The sequence below is a fragment of the Physeter macrocephalus genome, chromosome 4, assembly GCF_002837175.3.
Source record: "Physeter macrocephalus isolate SW-GA chromosome 4, ASM283717v5, whole genome shotgun sequence".
Classification (NCBI taxonomy): Eukaryota; Metazoa; Chordata; class Mammalia; order Artiodactyla; family Physeteridae; genus Physeter; species Physeter macrocephalus.
Genome location: NC_041217.1, coordinates 61,769,529 through 61,789,284, shown reverse-complemented (window position 1 = coordinate 61,789,284; position 19,756 = coordinate 61,769,529). Strand labels below are relative to the sequence as shown.

Here is a 19,756-nt window from a genome sequence, read left to right as displayed (position 1 = left end):
TGCACAGCAAAGGAAACCATAAACAAGACAAAAAGACAACCCTCAGAATGGGAGAAAATATTTGCAAATGAAACAACAGACAAAGCATTAATCTGTAAAATACACAAACAGCTCATGGAGCTCAATATCAAAAAAACAAACCATACAGTTAAAAAATGGGTGGAAGACCTAAATAGACATTTCACCAAGGAAGACATACAGATGGCCAAGAGGCACATGAAAAGATGCTCAACATCACTAATTATTAGAGAAATGCAAATCAAAACTGCAATGAGATATCCCCTCACGCCAGTCAGAGTGGCCATTATCAAAAAATCTAGAAACAATAAATGCTGGAAAGGGTGTGGTTAAAAGGGAACCCTCTTGCACTGTTGGTGGGAATGTAAATTGATACAACCACTATGGAAAACAGTATGGCGTTTCCTTAAAAAACTAAAAATAGAACTACTGAGCAATCCCAGTACTGGGCATATACCCTGAGAAAACCATAATCCAAAGAGAGACATGTACCACAATGTTCATTGCAGCACTATTTACAATAGCCACGACATGGAAGCAACCTAAGTGTCCATCAATAGATGAATGGGTAAGAAGATGTGGCACATATACACAATGGAATATTACTCAGCCATTAAAATAAATGAAATTGAGTTATTTGTAATGAGGTGGATGGACCTATAGTCTGTCATACAGAGTGAAGTAAGTCAGAAAGGGAAAAATAAATACCATATGCTAACACATATATATGGAATCTAAAAAAAAAAAAGAATGGTACTGATAAACCTAGTTACAGGGTAGGAATAAAGAGATAGACATAGAAAATGGACTTGAGGACATGGGGTATGAGGGTGAAGCTGGGGCAAAGTGAGAGTAGCATCGACATATATACACTACTGAATGTAAAATAGATAGCTAGTGGGAAGCAGCAGCATAGCACAGGGAGATCGGCTTCGATGACCTAGAGGGGTGGGATAGGGAGGATGGGAGGGAGGCTCAAGAGGGAGGGGATATGGGGACATGTGTATGCATATGGCTGATTCACTTTGTTGTGCAACAGAAACTAACACAGTATTGTGAAGCAATTATACTCCAATAAAGATCTGTTAAAAGAAAAAGAAACTAAAATTTCACATGTACATATTACCAGCTGAAAAATAAATGAGCACTTATTTAAAAAAAACAAAAAAAAGAAGTTATTTTACAGTTTCCAGGCTCAAAGATTTAGTAATGCCCTGCTTTGGTCCCCAGGATCATTTGTTCATGGGAATAAGCTCTATTTTTAAATATAATCGCTGTGGCTGCCTATTTAATTAATCTTTTTTTTGTTGAGTTTTAAGACATGGGGGTACACAATCATTATCCATTAATCCTATCTACTCACTTTCTTGTATGTGTCAACAACATATGGAGCATTGAGAGGATGTAAGTGGTAATTGTAACTGTTTAAAAAATGTTACCAACACAGATAATTCGGTAAATTGTGGTTTTGACCCAACAATATAAATAAGTGAAACATTTATTCAAAGTATTTTAGTCACTGTGACTCACTGGGGAATCAGGCCATTTATGAATTACTGTTACCAAATGTGACACTCTTGGAGAAGGCTGGAAAATTTTCCATGATGCCAAGGCAAATGATTCAAAAAGGTGGTATTTAATTTTACATATAATTGACATTTTTATCCCTAACCTACTCCAATGCAATATTTGCACTCTATGGTAAATGTAACTCTAATATTCTCTTTACTCGGTGGAATTGGCATTCTCACATGAATTAAAAGTGCCAGATTCTGAATAGCTCTCATTGAATGTTGACATTACAGATGTCATTTACAAGAGTGAACAAGTCTCAAAATAGCAAAGCATTTTCCATTTTTACTTGTACTGTAAGATGTTTCAAAACTTTTCATAAGAGGGTCCCGAGTGACAGAGTTTTATCTCTTTCTGCATTTGGTGTAGAAATGTTATTTTCTTTCTGATGTTAAGTGTCCTTAGGTGAACCTTTTACCTACCAGGCTCAGGCATGGACTTAGGCAGATCCCAAATGACAATCACAACCTGAGCTCCCAAAGTGGCACGGCCTGTCTCCATCCTATCTTTTTTTCCCCCCTCTCTCCTTCTGCTATGTTTGTTTCCACTCTGTAACCTGTGATTTATTCACTTGCCTCATGTACCTTAATCATTTTCAGAGTAGCTAGATTAGTTTACTATGTCTGCCATAACAAAGTGCCACAGACTGGGTGGCTTAAACAACATAACTTTATTTCTTCACATTTCTGGAGGCTAGAAGTCTAAGATGAAAGTGTCGGCAGTCTTGGTTTCTTCTGAGGCCTTCATTCCTTGGTTGGTAGACGGCTGTCTTCTCCCTGTTTTCACATAGTCTTTCTTCTGTGTGTGTATGTGTCCTAATCTCCTCTTCTTATAAGAATACCAGTCATATTGGATTAGGATCCACCCTATCAACCGAAGCTTAATTTAATCCACAGTTTAAAGATCCTTCTCCAAATACAGTCACATTCAGAGATAATTGGGGCCCATATGAATGTGGGGGGAACACAGTCCTTCCCATAACAGTAGCCCAAGATGGATATCGTAATATTTGTCAGTTAGAGACAGGATTCAATTCTTCACATCCTATTGACCTCCTTGGGTGATCAGAGGAAATATGGTGGGAGGAAGGTAATCCAGCATCAGAGGCACGCCCCAAGACTTAGGCCTTCCATTCAGCCAAGTTCTTGTCATGATGCCTCTATAAGAGCAACAAAATAAGATTTGCTGGTACAGTTATGTACCAACACTGTGCTAGGCATTTTACATACATTTGTCTAACTGAATCCTTAAAATAGTCCTAAAAGGTAGGAGCTGCCAGTATTCTCATTTGGGAGCTGAGGAAACCAAGGTTTGGCAATACTAAATGATTTGCTCGAGATCCCACAGCAAGTAAACAAAAATGCTGGGATTCAAATCCAGATCTACATCTGACTCCAACAGTGATGATTTTTCCATAACACCTGTTTGCTTCTCTCTGTAGAAAACAAATGTGTTGACTGATCACTTGTTATAGGTAATCCCCAAATTACCCTATTCTGAAGATCTAGTTTTTCACTTCGTGTTCCTCTTGGCCAAGTCAAGACCAAGTCAGTAAACTTTCTTCAGGAAAAAAAAATTTTTTTTTCTTTTTTTTACTAACTCCAGGTGGAACTCTGTATGGTTAGAATATTCACTGCAATGATTCCCAGAAAAGAAACACTATTAATATATTATTTTTAATCATCTCAAAGTATTTTGATTATCTATATTGCTGTGTTATAAACTACCCCAAAACTTAGTGGCTTGAAAATATAATCATTTTCTCTCTCACACTTCTCTGGTTTACTGGGTTCTGTTGGGTGGTTTATTTGTTCTCTGTGTTGCTGGCTGGAGCTGCAGTCACCTAGGGGTTCAAATGGGCTAGAATGTCCAAGATAGCTCCTTCACATCTCTGACATTTTGGAGGAGAACCACAAGAGAGCTTAGCTCAGACAGCTGAGCGTCCCTTTCTCTCCATGTCAGCTCAGAGCTGCTTCTTCACATGGTCATCTCTCCAGCAGAGACTCCTTACATGGCAGCTTAGGACTGCCAAAAGCAGAAGCTGCTAGGCCTTCTTAAATCTTAGGTCAAGAACTGGCATAACATCCCTTCCATCACATTCTCTTGGTTAAAGTGAATCCCAGGCCCATATTCAGTGTAGGGGGGATACCCAAGGCCATGAGCACTGGACAGTGTGACTCATAAAGATCATCCTTAGAGACTAGCTGCCACCCAAAGTGTGCTAAAGAAGAGAAATGGGGGAAAGAAGGCATTAACTGCATATTAAATATTGAGTGATTTAGCAATACAGAACTAAATGGAGAAATAGTTTTGAAACACCTAAGACCTTTTTTCAAAAGCAAGGAGTGTTTTTTGGATTATAGTATATCAGTGAAAAGAACTTATACAAAGGCAGCATATTTAATCTTTGTAGAAAACAAATAAGACCTCTTCCTTAGATCACTGCTGTGATGAAAACCTACAAAACCTTGAATATCAATTAAGAAATATAACATCAGTTTCACTAGTACCAAATTCTCAGTCCTTGCTCTCTCTAAGCTACAGTTGTTACGACTTTGCAGTGACCAAAGTTGGAGTGGGTTTTTGGCTCCTTCTCTGAGTCAGAAACTTTTCTTGAAGAAAGGAAGGAAGGAAAAAAAGGGAGGGAGGAAGTCACATGAAAAAACAAAACAAAAACCTTGCACAATTCACCAGTAACAAGGTGAATTTGTATTCTGTTTGGGTTCAATTAAGCATTTGTTAAGTACCAAGAAGTGTTAAATGATATAATGTACATTATATCATTTACTCAAGTATAATCAATAATCCCTACCCTAAAAAATTAGCTTTCATGGGTTTTTTAATTATTTTTAACTAGATTTTTTGGTAAGAAATATGAATGCATCCCACATGGCAGATACAATTTGTAACAAAATATCTTCTCTTTTGTATGATCAGTATGATTTTGCTATTTATGAATATACTCATGGAAAATGATGTATGTTGCCAGCTAGAGATATGTGTGCTATTTAGACATAGCATGCTTTAGATGAGGGTCGGCAAACTATGGCCCACTAGCCAAATCTGGCCCTCTGCCTGGTTTTTAAATAAAGTTTTATTAGAACACAGCCACACTTTATTTACATAATGTCTATGACTGCTCTGCAGCTACATCAGCAAAATTGAGTAGTTGCGACAGAGATTGTATGGCCCACAATGCCTAAAATATTTACTACTCTGTCCCTTAACAGAAAAAGTTTGGTGACCCCTGATTTAGATGATTAGTTTGGCCTTTATCAGTTTTTTTTTAAGTTCCACAAGGGTTTTTCCTTGTTTTCTGTTGGTTGGTTGGTTGATGGCTTAAAGTAGAGATTCTAAGGTCACAAAGTGAAAACTGGGATGGGAGGAAGAGGGTACAGGAAGAGCATTTGGGCAGAGGAAATTGCATGCCTAGAGTCCCAGATATATGCCAGAAGATGGAGTATCCAGGTAATTATTTGAAATGAGTGTGGCTAGAGTTTAAAATCTGAAGGGAAAAGCGGTTATGGTAGAATTTGGAATAGTAGACTAGGTCCAGGTTGTGATGGGTTGTGTTTTGTTTTTTAAATAAGGAGCAATGGAAGAAAACTCTAGTGGCAGTAGAGAGAATGGGTTGGAGGAAGATCAAAAGTAGAATAGCTAGAAAACTGGGACCTCCTACCTCTAAATGAATTTTGTCATAAGCATCTCTAGTTTTACATGTTCAAAATGTATTCTAACTAGAAATGTTAAACATCAGCATTTTCTGCTATTATTCATCTTTAGGAGGTAGAAAGTGCATAAGAAAGAGAAAGCAATATAATTGAGAAGATTGTACAAAATTCTTTTGGTACTCAGTGCTTAATTTCTGTGATTCTGATTTTCCAATCAATTCAATTAATTTTTAGTTGGCCTAACCATAATAACTAGTGTCACAAAAGTTCCCTCAAATTTACTGTTGTTATGACTGAGTCAAAGAGCAGTGGTGATCAGAAACTGCTTGGAAAGGGCCTCTGAAAAATATTCTCAGGAAATATCAGGCAGTTTTGGAGTGGTTTGCTTTTGGTTTTGTTTTGTTTTTTCCTAAATCAACCCAAATGTATCCCACTGAAGGTAGATCATTTCCACTTGGGTTAGGGGAGTTATAGGTCCCACGGAGTAGACATGGTGCCTGCACTAAAGAAAACAGCCACTGAAGTTGGCACTAAATTGCTCCTTTGGTATGATTTCATCTGAAAGGGTAGGGATTTAGTAAATCAGTGAAGATCTCATCCCAGACTCTTACAAGGTGAGGATGACGTCTGGCTAAAATGCTCAGGCTGATGAAGTGTAAGGGAGTTGACAGACACAGGGCAGGTAGTTCTAAATCCTCACATAGGGAAGATTTTCTTCTGGAAAATCTATTTGATCTAACTTTACTCTTTTTAAGTATGAATTCTGTATGTTTTAGGAATCTTTATTGGAGATGCCTAGATTAGAGATGTGTGTATTTGGCATAAAGGAGAATAGCAATGGAGAACAGCATCCATGACCCCAGAATCTCAATTGAGCTACTTGCTGTTTTACTTCACTTAGTAGGGTAATAGAAATCACAATACAAATAGTTAAAATTAGATTGCCAGGGCTGCCCTGGTGGTGCAGTGGTTAAGAATCCACCTGCCAATGCAAGACACATGGGTTCGAGCCCTGGTCCAGGAAGATGGCACAGAGCAACTAAGCCCGTGCTCCACAACTACTGAGCCCGCATGCCATGACTACTGAAGCCCATGCGCCTAGAACCCATGCTCCACAACAAGAGAAGCCTCCTCAATGAGAAGCCCGCGCACCGCAACGAAGAGTAGCCCCTGGTCGCTGCAGCTAGAGAAAATCCTGCGCGGGGCAACGAAGACCCAAACACAGCCAAAAATAAATTAATTAATTAATTAATTAAAGAAAAATTAGATTTCCAGGGCTCAAATCCTAACTCTGCTTCTTAGCTAGCTGTGGGGTCTAAACCTCAGTTTCCTGAACTGTCATACAGAGATAACAGTCATAGATCAGTAAGTATTAAATGAGATAATGCAAGGCATTTAGAACAGTGCTGTTATCACCATTATTACTGTAGTTATTACTGTTATTTATATCCATTAAGAATTTGGCTGCTAGGAACAGAAGTGCCAAAAATAGAACAAATTAGAGGTTTTCTTACTGTGAAACAAGAAGTGAGGAGGCAGGCCATGATAGGCTTTGGTTTAGCCGCTCAACACCTCAGGCCCAAGATCTCTGCAGTAGTCTTGGCCGTTCCCTTGTGATTGCCCCTTAGTTCCAAGGTGGCTACTCTTCTCTAGCATCATGTGCTGATTCCAGGCAGAAAGAACTGAAGGGCAGAGGGCAACAGGATACTACCAGCTGAGTGTGCCTGCATTTAAGGAGCTTGCCTATAAGCCCTACCCAACAACTTTTGCATATGTGACATTAGTCAGAGATGAATCAGCATCCTCCCCGCCCCCCACCTGTAACAGAGACCATGCACTTCGTTATGCGCCAACAGAATCAAAATCCTCTTTATAAAGGAGAAAGGGAGAATGAGTATTGGGTGGGCACTGGCAATCTCTACCACATTATTTTCAATGTTGTTGCTGCTGCCGTCACTGCTGTATCTTGAAACACTGTCATCTTTCTCTGCTGTAAATTTCCCAGTGACAGAATCCATGGAAAATCTCTCTCTTTGTTTTAAAACACTTCTTCAGTCTGTCAATATTATTCTTGAAAATAGCACCAGAGGAATATGCCAATAGTTAAGTCACCTATATTTTAATTGATTGGGTTCTGTTTCAGCCTTTGACATCACTGTTCTGTTCTAAGTAGTTTGAGAGAATATGAAACATTAAGTAAAAGAAATTATCTAGATTTTTGATAGGACCAAGACAGGGTTATACCATTCAAAGCAAGGCTTAGAAACTAAGTTCCAAGCTACTCTAAATGAAATCTTTAAACTGATAAGGCTTTAAATAATTCATTGTTTTATACTCTTCTGGAAACTTAAAGAACTTTTGGAGTATTTACGGGCCACTGATACTCTTGTTTGAAAATAAATTAATTCATTATATTTTGCCTCAAGCATGTCTCTGTCATAATTGCCTCTTTCTAGAAGCCTATTTACTCTTTTTTGATAGGAATATAGTCACTCATTTCTTACCCTCCTGAAATCCTCTCCAGTTCTTTACTGCCCTAAATTGTTCATTGCAAACCAACCATGGTCTTTGCTGGCCTAGGGACAGAGTTCTTTCCATTCTGTTCATGAATGTCAGTGTTTGTTGTTATATCCGCGTGATTGGCAGAAGCCAGTGATGGAGATTGTGCAAGAAGCTTCTTTTTTCTTTTTAATGTATTTTATTGAAGTATAGTTGATTTACAATGTATCAATTTCTTCTGTACAGCAAAGTGATTCAGTCATATATACATTCTTTTTCATATTCTTTTCCATTATGGTTTATCAGAGGATACTGAATATAGGTCCCTGTGCTATACAGTAGGACCTTGTTTATCTATTCTATATATAATAGTTTGCATCTGCTCGTCTCAAACTCCTATACCCTCATTCCCTCCTTGGCAACCACAAGTCTGTTCTCTATGTCTGTGAGTCTGTGTCTGTTTCATAGATAAGTTCATCTGTGTCGTATTTTAGATTCCATGTATCAGTGATATCATATGGTATTTGTCTTTCTCATTCTGATTTATCTCACTTAGTATGATAATCTGTAGGTCCATTCATGTTGCTGCAAATGGCATTATTTCATTCTTTTTTATGGTTGAGTAGTATTCCGTTGTATATATGTCCCACATCTTCTTTATCCGTTCATCTGATGATGGATATTTAGGTTGTTTCCACATCTTATTCACTATTGTGAATAGTGCTGCTGTGAACATAGGGGTGCATGTATCTTTTTTTTTTTTTTAACAGGGAGACTTTTTTAAAAATTTTATTTATTTATTTATTTATTTATGTTTGGCTGCACTGTGTCTTCATTGCTGTGTGCTTGCTTCTCATTGCAGTGGCTTCTCTTTTTGTGGAGCATGGGCTCTAGGTGCACGGGCTTCAGTAGTTGTGGCACGCAGGCTCAGTAGTTGTGGCTTGCAGGCTCTAGAGCACAGGCTCAGTAGTTGTGGCGCACGAGCTTAGTTTCTCCATGGCATGTGGGATATTCCTGGGCCAGGGATTGAACCTGTGTCTCCTGCATTGGCAGGCGGATTCTTAACCACTGTGCCACCAGGGAAGTCCCCATGTATCTTTTTGAATTATAGTTTTGTCCAGATATATGCCTAGGAGTGGGATTGCTGGATCATATGGCAATTCTGTTTTTAGTTTTTTGAGGAACTTCCATACTGTTTTCCATAGTGGCTGCACCAATTTACATTCCCACCAACAGTGTAGGAAGGTTCCCTTTTCTCCACACCCTCTCCAGCATTTGTTATTTGTAGACTTTTTAACGGTGGCCATTCTGACCAGTGTGAGGTGGTACCTCACTGTAGTTTTGATTTGCATTTCTCTAATAATTAGCGATGTTGAACATCTTTTCATATGCCTGTTGGCCATCTCTATGTCTTCTTTGGGGAAATGTCCATTTAGGTAAGAAGTTTCTTTTTGATCTATAGCCAACTTTGAGAAAGAGTGGGTGATGAGGGTGTGATAAAGAAGAGAAATAGAGAACACGGTACAGATATTTAATTATCAAGTCTTTATGGACTACTGTATATGAAGAATTCTGACATATAGAAGAGAAGTAAAAGGAGCATCCCTTGCCCTGAAGCATAAAATCCCTTGCCCTGAAAGAATAAAAGAAAGGACATTTGAAGTGGTAAAGTCCTTTCTTTGTCCCTGGGCATCAGGAAAGGAAGAATGACTGGAGCCAAAAGCATGCTGGTTTTAGGGGGCTGTAATGTTGGGCTTTATGAAAGCCAAGCCAAGAAGGTTTGACGTAATACAGTGGGAAACAGGGAGCCAGCAGAGGTTTTGAGCTGGAGAAGGTGTGTGAGGTTCAGAGATTGCTTTGGGCAATGACAATGGTGGTGGCTGGAGCACAGGTGGAGATGGGAGCCTCCCTGTCTTCTTAGAATTAGCTGGCAACTCATCTCTTTCTTCTCGTGCAGCTGTCTCCCAGGCTGTTATCTCCCTACCAGGAGCACTGGCCATCTCAGCTCAGGGCCATTGTCTCAATTCATCTTTCCCAGGAACTGTGCAACAAGCTCTTTAAATACATAATAAGAAGCTTGAAATTTCACTGGAATATATTTAGCCCAGAATGACTTTTTTGGTAGTAACAGTGAGGAAAGTTTTATAGAAAAATATAGCAATTGCCTTTTATAACATTGTTATCAAAGATTAAAAATATTCCTTCCACATCTCCAATTTGCCCTTCAAAAGATATTATTAACATATGAATCTAGCCATTTTGACCCTTTAAATCTTTGGATGTAAGGAGGTCTTTTTTCTGTAATATTAAATTATCTCAACATTTGCCCTCTCCAGTTCTTTCTGGATTTAGTGGAAAAGTCCATCCCAACTATTCCCCTTATTAGCTAATTGTATATTCTGATTATATATTCTATCTGCTTTGATCTAATTTAAGAGCTTTTTAAACTTTTCTAACATGTCTTTATAAAAGTGATGCCATATCTTCTAAATAACTTTAGTTGCTATTTTCTAATTTAATCATTTTCCTCTTGGAGCTTTTCAAACTGAAATGTGTGTGAAGTATAGCAACAAGAACTTCCCAAGAAACAAATACCTGTGGGTTTTTTGTGTTTTGGTTTTTTAAGGGTACTATACTTCCTTGGGTTTTAATTTCCAGTATCCTTTATGAGGTCAGTCTGCAAAGATGGCCTCCCAGACAGCATTTGCCCCTGAGGCCCAAGTCTTTAGGGGACCATCAGGACACACTCCAAGATCCCTTTCCCGAGTCACCGTTTATTGTTATAGAACTCACTCTGTGAGGCTACTTCGATTTCTTTCTCATGAATACCCAAGATGAGTCTGTTGAAGTTCAGTCTCCTTTTTTTGCCCATATTCCCCATTTCATCGTGTGAGGCCTTACCCATCTCTTGGGCACATTATTCATGTTGAGAGCCTCCAGTGTACTAGGAAAAGCCAAGTTAACTGGGAGATTTCATTCTTTTCCTTCAGATCACTTCGGGCAGTATCACATGGACTTGGTTCCAGCCCCGATTTCTAGGGCACCTACTTTTACCAACTATCTAGGGCAGTGGTTTGCAACCCCCGTGAACATCAGGAGTATCTGTGGAGCTATTTGAAGTGCATATATCCTGGACCTTCCCAAGACCTAATGAATCATACTCTCTGGGAATGGGGTCCAAGCATCCATTTGTTGTTTTTTAGAGATCTAAAGCGTGATTCTGATCTACAGCCAGATGAAGAATCACTCCTTCTCCAATTGATCATCATATTTACATTTCCTTTTCTTACTTGAAGACATTTTTTAAGTTTTAAGGACAGAATATGTTCACTATCAAAACCTTTTTTTCTGTAGGGGGGTCAGCAAAAATGAATTTCGAACATGAAATGACAAGTTCACCTGAATTTTCTCCCCTTCTTGACTGATATTCCCAGGTGAGCCTCTTAGCTTCACTGTAAACTGACTTGTAGCAAAGCCCATCCTGAGCTGCAAATTTATAAATCCACTCATCAACTTATATACACATTCATCCCAATGAGGTAGATCTTATTGTTCTCAATTTTTAGATTTAGGAATGAAGCAGGAGGGAAGCGGGCAGGGCACAACCTTTAGAAGAATAACATAGCCCAAGGACACGACATAAACTGATTAGAACCAAATAGGTCCAAGATGGCAGATGAGTCAGTGACTTCCACTAGACCTTGACCCTCAGTATACTCTCATTGTAACACACCCGCAGATCCAAGACTGACCTTTAAGGTCAAAAAGTGGGTGTTGGCCCAATTTCTGGAAATCCCCACCCCTTCCCCAAAATAGCTGGAATTCTCCTCCCACTTATTAGCCTATGAAATTACCCAGCCCTATAAAAACTGACAATCCCATACCCTGGTGCCTTTCTCACCTTCTGACATGGCCCACTCTGTCTGTGGAGTGTGTTTCTCTCTAAATAAATCCACTTCTTACCTATCACTTTATCTCTCACTGAATTCTTTCTGTGACAAGACATCAAGAACCTGAGCTTCATTAATCCTGAGACCAGGTGTGTTATCTCAGTTAAAAGACTGTGGGTTCAAGTCCCAATCTGAGGTCCACGGTTTCAAGAACAGCCTGAGAGAGTTTACATGACTTGCCTAACAGCACGAGGAAATAGTGACTAGAATCAAACAAAGTTCTTCCAAGTCCAAATTCAGTACTCTTTCACTATATATACTAGGCTGTTTTTTCTACTGATTAATGTTTTTATCATTTTATTTTGAAATAATTTTAGACTTATTTTTTAAAATTGCAAAAAAATAGTAATTCAAGGAACTTCTCTAAACCCTTTACCCACATTCCCCAAATGTTAACGTTTTACCGTGTTAATCATTCTGTCTCTTTTCTCTCCTTGTGTACGTGTGCGTTAATTTATTTATTACATATATGTATATATGTATATATATTTGACAGTAAATTACAGTTATGATTCCCTTTTGTCTCTCAATACTTCAGTGTATATTTCCTAAAACACAGATATTCTCTTCCTTCCACACAGAATAATGATTAGAAATCAGGAAATTAATACAGCACTATACTATGTACAGACATTCAAATCTTAACCAGTTTCACTCACAAATGTCTTTTGTAGCACAAGAAAAAAAAATGTTTCTGCTCTAGGATCCATTCAGGGATTACATGTTGTGTTCGGTTCTGTGTCTCTTTACTGTCTTTGTTTGCAAAGGTCCTCAGTCTGCCTTTGTCATTCATGACCTGGTTAATTATGTAGGCTGTCGCCTAATAAGCTGTAATTGCCCTGGCAGTTTTGGCTCTCAGAGCTGGATGGAATTGCTCAGAAACCCATGGCTTCACTGACATACAGCAGGACAGACCACAGCATTGTGAGGATATGGAAGAACAGATAATGATAATTATTTTGTAATATTTACTATACGCTGGGCACTGTTTTAAATGCTTTCCATATATTAACTCATTTAATCTTTACAACAGCCTTATGTAATCAGTAATATTATATTAGAGATGTGCAATATGAGAAACCAAGAAGTTATGACTTCCTCAAGGTCAGCCAGCTAGGAAATGCCAAGGCCAGGAGTCAAACCCGCCCCCACCGCAGCCAGGCTCCATCTTAACCTTGAGCTCTTAACCAGCGTGAACAAAGCCTGAGGCACTAAACTGAATCACGTGTCCTCAGGCAAGCTGCTAGCTCTAACAACCTCAGTCTCATCAACTGAAAAATGGGACTAATACATCTGTTTCAGTTGTAAGGATTACACAAGATAATTTGTGAAAGCATTTGATATGTAACAAGGACTCCACTTTTTAAGAGTAAGTAAAATTTTAAATGTAAACATTGAAAAATTATCCGTGGCTCTCATATTGTGACCCTCAGAGAGTACTTTTTTAATCACTGAGGGTAGGGGGAAGGGAACAGAAGTTCCCTATTCATACTTTTAGATTTTTTTGAAGGACTGGGGAGGGACTAGCTGCAACCAAAACCGCCTTCAGGGTAGAAGAGGCCAGATAAGAATGAGTCACAAAACACAATTTTAGAATGAATTTCTAGAAAGGACTCCTGCATCTTTAGATATATTAGAAAAAATGGTATATATTTCCTATAGAGAGAAAGGTCAGCACCACTCTATTCTGGGCTGAGGTATAATTTCCTTCTAGCTTTAAAAAGACAGTTGTTCTCATTAGTGGCTGGCAGCAGAATAATCAAGAGGTCTTTATAAGAAAACTCTGAGAATATTGGGTTTACAGAATTACTGAAATGTCTAGTCATTTCAATGTGAAATTTTCATTTTGTCTTAAAAGACTTCAGGTGTATAGCAAAGTGAATCAGTTATACATATACTTATATCCATTCTTTTTTAGATTCTTTTCCCATATAGGTTATTACAGAATATTGAGTAGAGTTCCCTGTGCTATACAGGATGTCCTTATTAGTTATGTTTTCATTTTTTAAATTTTTTAAATTAATTTTTATTGGAGTATAGTTGATTTATAATGTTAGTTTCAGGTGTACAGCAAAGGGAATCAATGATACATATACATATATCCACTTATTTTTAGATTCTTTTCCAGTATGGGTAATTACAGGGTATTGAATAGAGTTCCCTGTGCTATACAGTCGGTCCTTATTAGTTATCTATTTTATATACATCTGAAACTAACACAACATTGTAAATCAACCATACTCCAATTTAAAAAAACAAAAAAGACTTCAAATATGGCCTCCGAACCCATGGAGAAGATAAACATATATGAAGGAGATAACTCTTATGACTACAGTAGGTTCAACTTTATTATTAATATTTTGTAGCCTATAAATAGATTTGAGGGGGTACCTCTGCAGCCCAAGGACTTTCTGGGCTCTGTAGCTGAGACAGTAAGCAGGAACAGATTTTTCATCTCTTTTTCTTTTTAGCAAGGCGAGGATGTTTCCTCTGAGACCTTCTGTCTGGAGAACAGAGGTCCTTTACCCACCACCTTTTTCCTCACAACTCTTTACTTCTGAACTCCATTATCTGGAGAGCTGAAAACAAGTGGTGACTTGTAGGGGAAAGACAAAGAGGGAGAGAGGGAGCATGGGAAGAGTTCAGAAAGGATTCAGGCTCACATGTTAAAGGCCTGCTGGTAGCCTCCTCCAACCATCCCCACAGCAGAGGCCCTCTCCCCCCACCCCTGCCCCAAGGCTTCGGCCTGCCCTCCTGGGCCTCTGCTTCTCTCCTAGCAAGTCTGCGGCTCCCACCTTCCATAGCCAGCCTCACCTTGCACCTTCCCCAACCTGCCACCTCTCACCATGGATCTGTTCACTGCTTATTTTACAAGCAGCCTTTTCAACCACATTTTCCACTCAGCCGATAGGAAAACCAGGCCAAAGTAGCCCTAGCACAGAGGCCCATGGCTGTAAGCAGAACTGTTACAGAATGGAAATGTAGGGCCCCTGGTTCAAGAATTATTAAGAATTTCAAGAGAGAGGCAGTGGAACACTAAACCAGGCATAGGCCCTTCTAAGCATGTGGCCCTGTGTGTCAGCACAGGTTACACGTCCATGAAGCCAGTCTTGGCTATAAGGGCCCCAAGTGCGTTGAAAGTTGTTTCCCTTCTGAATAGGCTGATGTATTTAAAAATCAGTATATTATTGGAACACTAACAAAACTGTACCTCAGTCAAATTCAGAGTGACTAGATTTTATCTGAAAATCTATCTAGTATAATGGCACAGTTACACATATTTTAGTTTGGTGCTGAACTCCACGGCAGTAGGATAGATAAATTCTGTAAATGTTCGAGCACATCTATACTCTGATTTAAAAGGAGAAAAAAAAAAAAGAAACTCCACAGGCATTTTTATTGCTCAACTAACATTAAGAACCACTGGAAAACAGACACCTGGCTCCACCTCCAAAGTGTCTGATTCAGCTATCTGTGGTGGACCCCAGGCATCAGGAGCAGTAAGCTACACTAGAGACTCTGATACAAAGCCAGAGTTAATAAAACATGCAAGGAGATTTCATGCTTGCTCCATATACTAGAAGTTCCTCTCGGGGAGTGGTGGACAGGGAATCACTAGCATTGAGGCCCGTTTTTGTTATGCACTGTACTCAGGGCAAAGACGAGACATGCTCTGGAAACTTTCCTTGAGTCTACACTTGAAGCAATTACAGAAAATTTACATTTATTTGAATTACATTCTTACAGAATTGGCAATAATTTATATACGGTCATCAGCAAATGCAGGGACTACTCCATGGGAGGTCACAGTGCCACTGTGGCTTAGAGTTGGAAGATACAGATTCAAGTTCCAGCCTTGCCAACTGAGCAAATTCCTCAGCTTACTATATAGGGAAGTCATGGACCTCTGAGTCTCAGGATCCTGCTCTGTATGGGGGTAAGGGGACCAGCTTAACAGAGCTGGTGTGAAGGAGATGGTTTATATATGAAATTAGACTGTACACTGTGAAGTAGTTAATAAATGTAAGCTGTTGTTCTTATTTAACAGTGATAAAGACAGAACAAATCCTCAAGTTAATCTTATTATTAAAGTATCATTGCCCATTGGCATAGCAATTGTATATTCAGCTAAAATGTGCTCCTCCTTCCTCTATGTCACTTCCAACTCATCCTAAGGACTCAAATGTTAACCACTTTATGAAACATTTTGTGTTCCCACTGGCAGTTAATTATTCCCACTTATACCTTAGCACACTATAGTGATTTTATTTGATTACATGGGTTTTCCTCTTTTCAGTCTATAAGCTTTCTGAGGACCAAGTCTCACCCATCACTGAATTATCATGAATGGGATGTGTTGAATGAATGATTGACAGAGGAGGGAAAGAATGAATTAAGTATAGGTGAGAGTAGTTTAGGGCATTTGAGACATTTAGAAGCGTGAAGGCAAAAATTTCATAAGAACAGGGATCTTGTATGCCTGAACCCTTCCCTCCCCCACTTCATAGTCGTTGCTGGGCACATAGTAGGTAGCTTGGAAGAAATTTGCAAATCAAAGAAAAGGAGAGAGGCCAGCTCTAGGCACAGGTTTCCGTCAGCATGGACTTCTCATGCCATGTTTCACTTTTGGTAGTACAATCCCAAAGTGTCTGTTAACCTTATTCTATTCCCTTGCCCTCCAGAGGTTCCAATGCTGAATCATCCGCACCTCCCCAATGCCTGATCCTCACCCACTAGTCATTTTAGAACCCCTGTTCCTATGTAAAGGAATAGATCCTATATCCCATTGCTATAGGACTGTTCCATGCTCCTCCAGTACTTGCTAATTTAGTGACCATAAATCCCTGTAACAAGTTATGGGCACTAAAGGGCCACCTTACAGAGGAATGAAATATTTGATCCCTGAAGCACTTAAACCAAAGGATCCGTCTAATGCTGAGTATATCAGACATTGTGGTTAACTAAATAGGTGGGTTTCAAATCACTCAGTGCCTCCTCCTACCTGGCCTGTATGTGGCCAGCACTAGAGGAAGAAGATGAGCATTTCTTTGGAAAAGGTAGTGCTTTACAGACTGCTTGTAAGGGTGCCGATTTTATGAAATCCCAGTTTTTTAAAGGCTTTGTGGTAAAGCAAGCTGGAGATAGTAAGTCACAGTTTTATTACAATGTGGGCCTTTTCTTAGGGTGTGGGATTCATTTGTGGCTAAATAAAATAGCTGGGTTCTGTAGTCAATAAAAATCAGTACCTTCATGAGGTACTTAATCTCTCAGAACAGACCAATGCTGACAGTCTCTGGGAGAAAAATAGAGAATTAAAATATGAACCAAGATATCTGCCTTGGTCCAATCTCTGTTTCACACTGGGTAGGCTATGGATGCTGCTGATTGCAGGCTTCAGTTGGGAGAATAACAGGTTTATCTCTCTATTTCCTGTTCAGCTTTTCCAGTGCAGAGCCTAGAAGATGGTGGATAACATGTCTGGCTAATGCTAGTTTCCTCTTGAAGAAGAAAAGACAGAGTCACATTTTCTCTGAATTTGAAACCAAGATCACTTTATTCACTTGACTACAGCTGTTCTTAAATGCTCCTTGGATAGTTTCCCTCTGTATTATGTTTCCCTCTGTCCTTAGTCATGGATTTTCGAAGTAACCTCACTTAGTTCTCCTCCATGGGCCAAATATATACTGATATTGAAGTGTTACTAATCCTTTTAAATGCCAGGAGTTTGAGCTTTCATTGGACTTTGAAAGATTTTGATAACTAGATTTTCATCTCTGATCACTGATAATGTTTTTAATTTGGAGTTGGAGCAGTTCCCTCTGGTAATAAATGCAGCTTGAGCAGACAGGGCGTGCTATTGTTCTAAAACAGAGCTCAGATTAGATTTTGCCCAAACAGGTACAGAACCAAAAACCTTGGCTTCCGTTAATGCTGTATTTTGGGGCAAAGGTTCCTAAAGTCTAGTTGGCCTTTATTACCTTCATGAGTTTTACCATATCTGAGTACCACCTGAAATTGTATTTACTATTTTTCTTTAAATTCATTCACTGTGATACTTGAATGTTTGTTTTCCATCATGGAAATATTTATTTAGCATAAGTGGGAAACTGGTATTACTTGTCCTTAATTGAAGGTAATAAATACAATGAAAAGAAAAGTTCTTAAATTCTAGCTAGATACTATTGCTTGCAAAAGGTTCTGAGCCCCAGGCCTATCTCCCTTTTTTTGAAAGGGTAATAACCTGGGTTGAAGCCATAGTAGCACCACATTGAAGCTCTCCTTCAGGGAATGTGATGGATTGAAAAAAAAAAAAAAGGAAAGAAAGAGAATCCTTTTTCCTCTATTCAGTAACTATTCCAATGCTTTTGATTCCAAGCAGTACTTAGCCAATGTGTGAGAAACACTGCCTTTGGAAAACTCATTCCTTTTATATTCTGTGTGAGGAATTCAATATTTGATTGACTTGGACTTGTATGAAAACCCCTTTTCAGGATATAAGGACACCCCAAAAGTAGATGGCACTGTTCCTACACCCAAGAAATGTGTCATCTAATAATACGAGGAGAGCGAATCATGATCAATGTGTAGCAGCAAGAGTTCCAGAAATATGCAGGTACTTCATACTAGAATGTGAGCGGCAGAGGGTCACTCGAGGGTCTTTCCAGGGCAGTTAGAAGAGTACTTAGCAGACTAGGCAGCCAACGAATACCTATGGAGTCAAAGAACACTAACCACTTCCCCCGTCTCCTAGTGGAGATATAAGCACTCTCACGGGCAGGGAATAGGTTGGCACCATCTGGAAAGGCTACAGGGAAGCAAGATTTGGACAGAATCTTGAAGGAAGGAATAGGCAGAGAGCACACACATACATACACAGGTGCACATGCACACGCATATATGCACACATACACTATGTCTTAGAACAGAAGGTACAAGGTTCATATGAAAGCAGGGGGTTAAGTGTGTCTGACCGAGGTGTGACCTGAGAACAGTCTCAAAAATACAAACGACCTTCCAATTTGAATAAATACTCCCCTTTCCTCAGATGTAAAGCCATTCCCCACTTCTTGTTCATAAACATCACACGTTTAAGACTCAGGTACACTCTGCAAAAAGTGTCGATGTTTCAGCAAAACAAACCATCTTCTGTTAAAGGAACGATACCTTCTATTTCTATGTATGTAGAGGTTGCTTTTTGAGAAACCCAGCTTTAGGTTAGATATGTTGTCCGTTTACGGATTTTTGCCGTATTTCCTCAGTTGTTAAGGAGGGCTCCTAAAATCTTTGCAGCTAAGCAGTTGTGCCATTTCTCACAGTTCCCTTTGCTGTTTTTTGTTAAATGGAGTCATTGTTTCTCTGGTATTCATTTGCCATCACACGATTTGCTGCTCTAGAGATAGCAAAGTCTCAGGTAGTATTTTTAAAGAATAAACAAGAGAATCAGATTGGTAGGGTAATAAATGTGGGGCAATAAGGTGGGAATTTAAGCTGTTACTATTTCTGAACAACTTGTGCTGTCACAGAAATGGCCATGGGCCTCTGGGTCTGTTTCTGTAAGAGGAGAGCCCAACTGAGGAGGCATTTCAGCATTTCAGGTCCCAAAGGATTTCTCAGGACCAGCCTGAAGGCAGGAAGGATTGATGTAAGCTTTGGCTGCACAGGCTTTGTGAAAGGTTTCCATTTTCTGAAATATGATGATGCCAAGATTTTAGTTTGGGTACTTCCCATGTGGGTTAAGGGATACTAAATCTTCAGCTCCGTTATACCTGGAGAATGTTTTTCAGAAAGCTCATTTTCATCTCCTTTCACTCTAAGGCTAATTTGAAAATATATGGCTAAATATGGACTTAGGCCAAACCGTGAACCAAAAAGCAAGGTATAAACCTTCTTAATTTACTGAACCTCAAACCTAACCTTTTTTTTTTTTTTGGCACACGCTAATTTTTTCAGTTACTCATATATATACGTTATTTTTCATATTTTTTTCCATTATAGTTTATCACAGGATATTGAATGTAGTTCCCTCTGCTATACAGTAGGACCTTG

The 19,756-nt window shown here is 39.1% G+C and overlaps 1 protein-coding gene across 5 annotated transcripts in view; it reads left to right on the top strand.

The window, feature by feature from the left end:
• The window catches only part of NME7 (NME/NM23 family member 7), a 267,494-nt gene that overhangs the window by 245,679 nt on the left and 2,059 nt on the right, over positions 1-19,756 (top strand). Inside the window, exon 12 of one of the 5 annotated variants that reach the window (XM_055084233.1) lies at positions 17,149-17,722. The exons of 3 other annotated variants lie outside the window; for them this stretch is intronic. In XM_055084233.1, the coding sequence (XP_054940208.1) occupies positions 17,149-17,169 (21 nt within the window). In that variant the 3' untranslated portion in view covers positions 17,170-17,722. Of the gene's footprint in view, positions 1-11,114; positions 11,582-17,148; positions 17,723-19,756 lie in introns of those variants that run through there. One more of the 5 variants, XM_055084234.1, reaches the window with a different exon arrangement.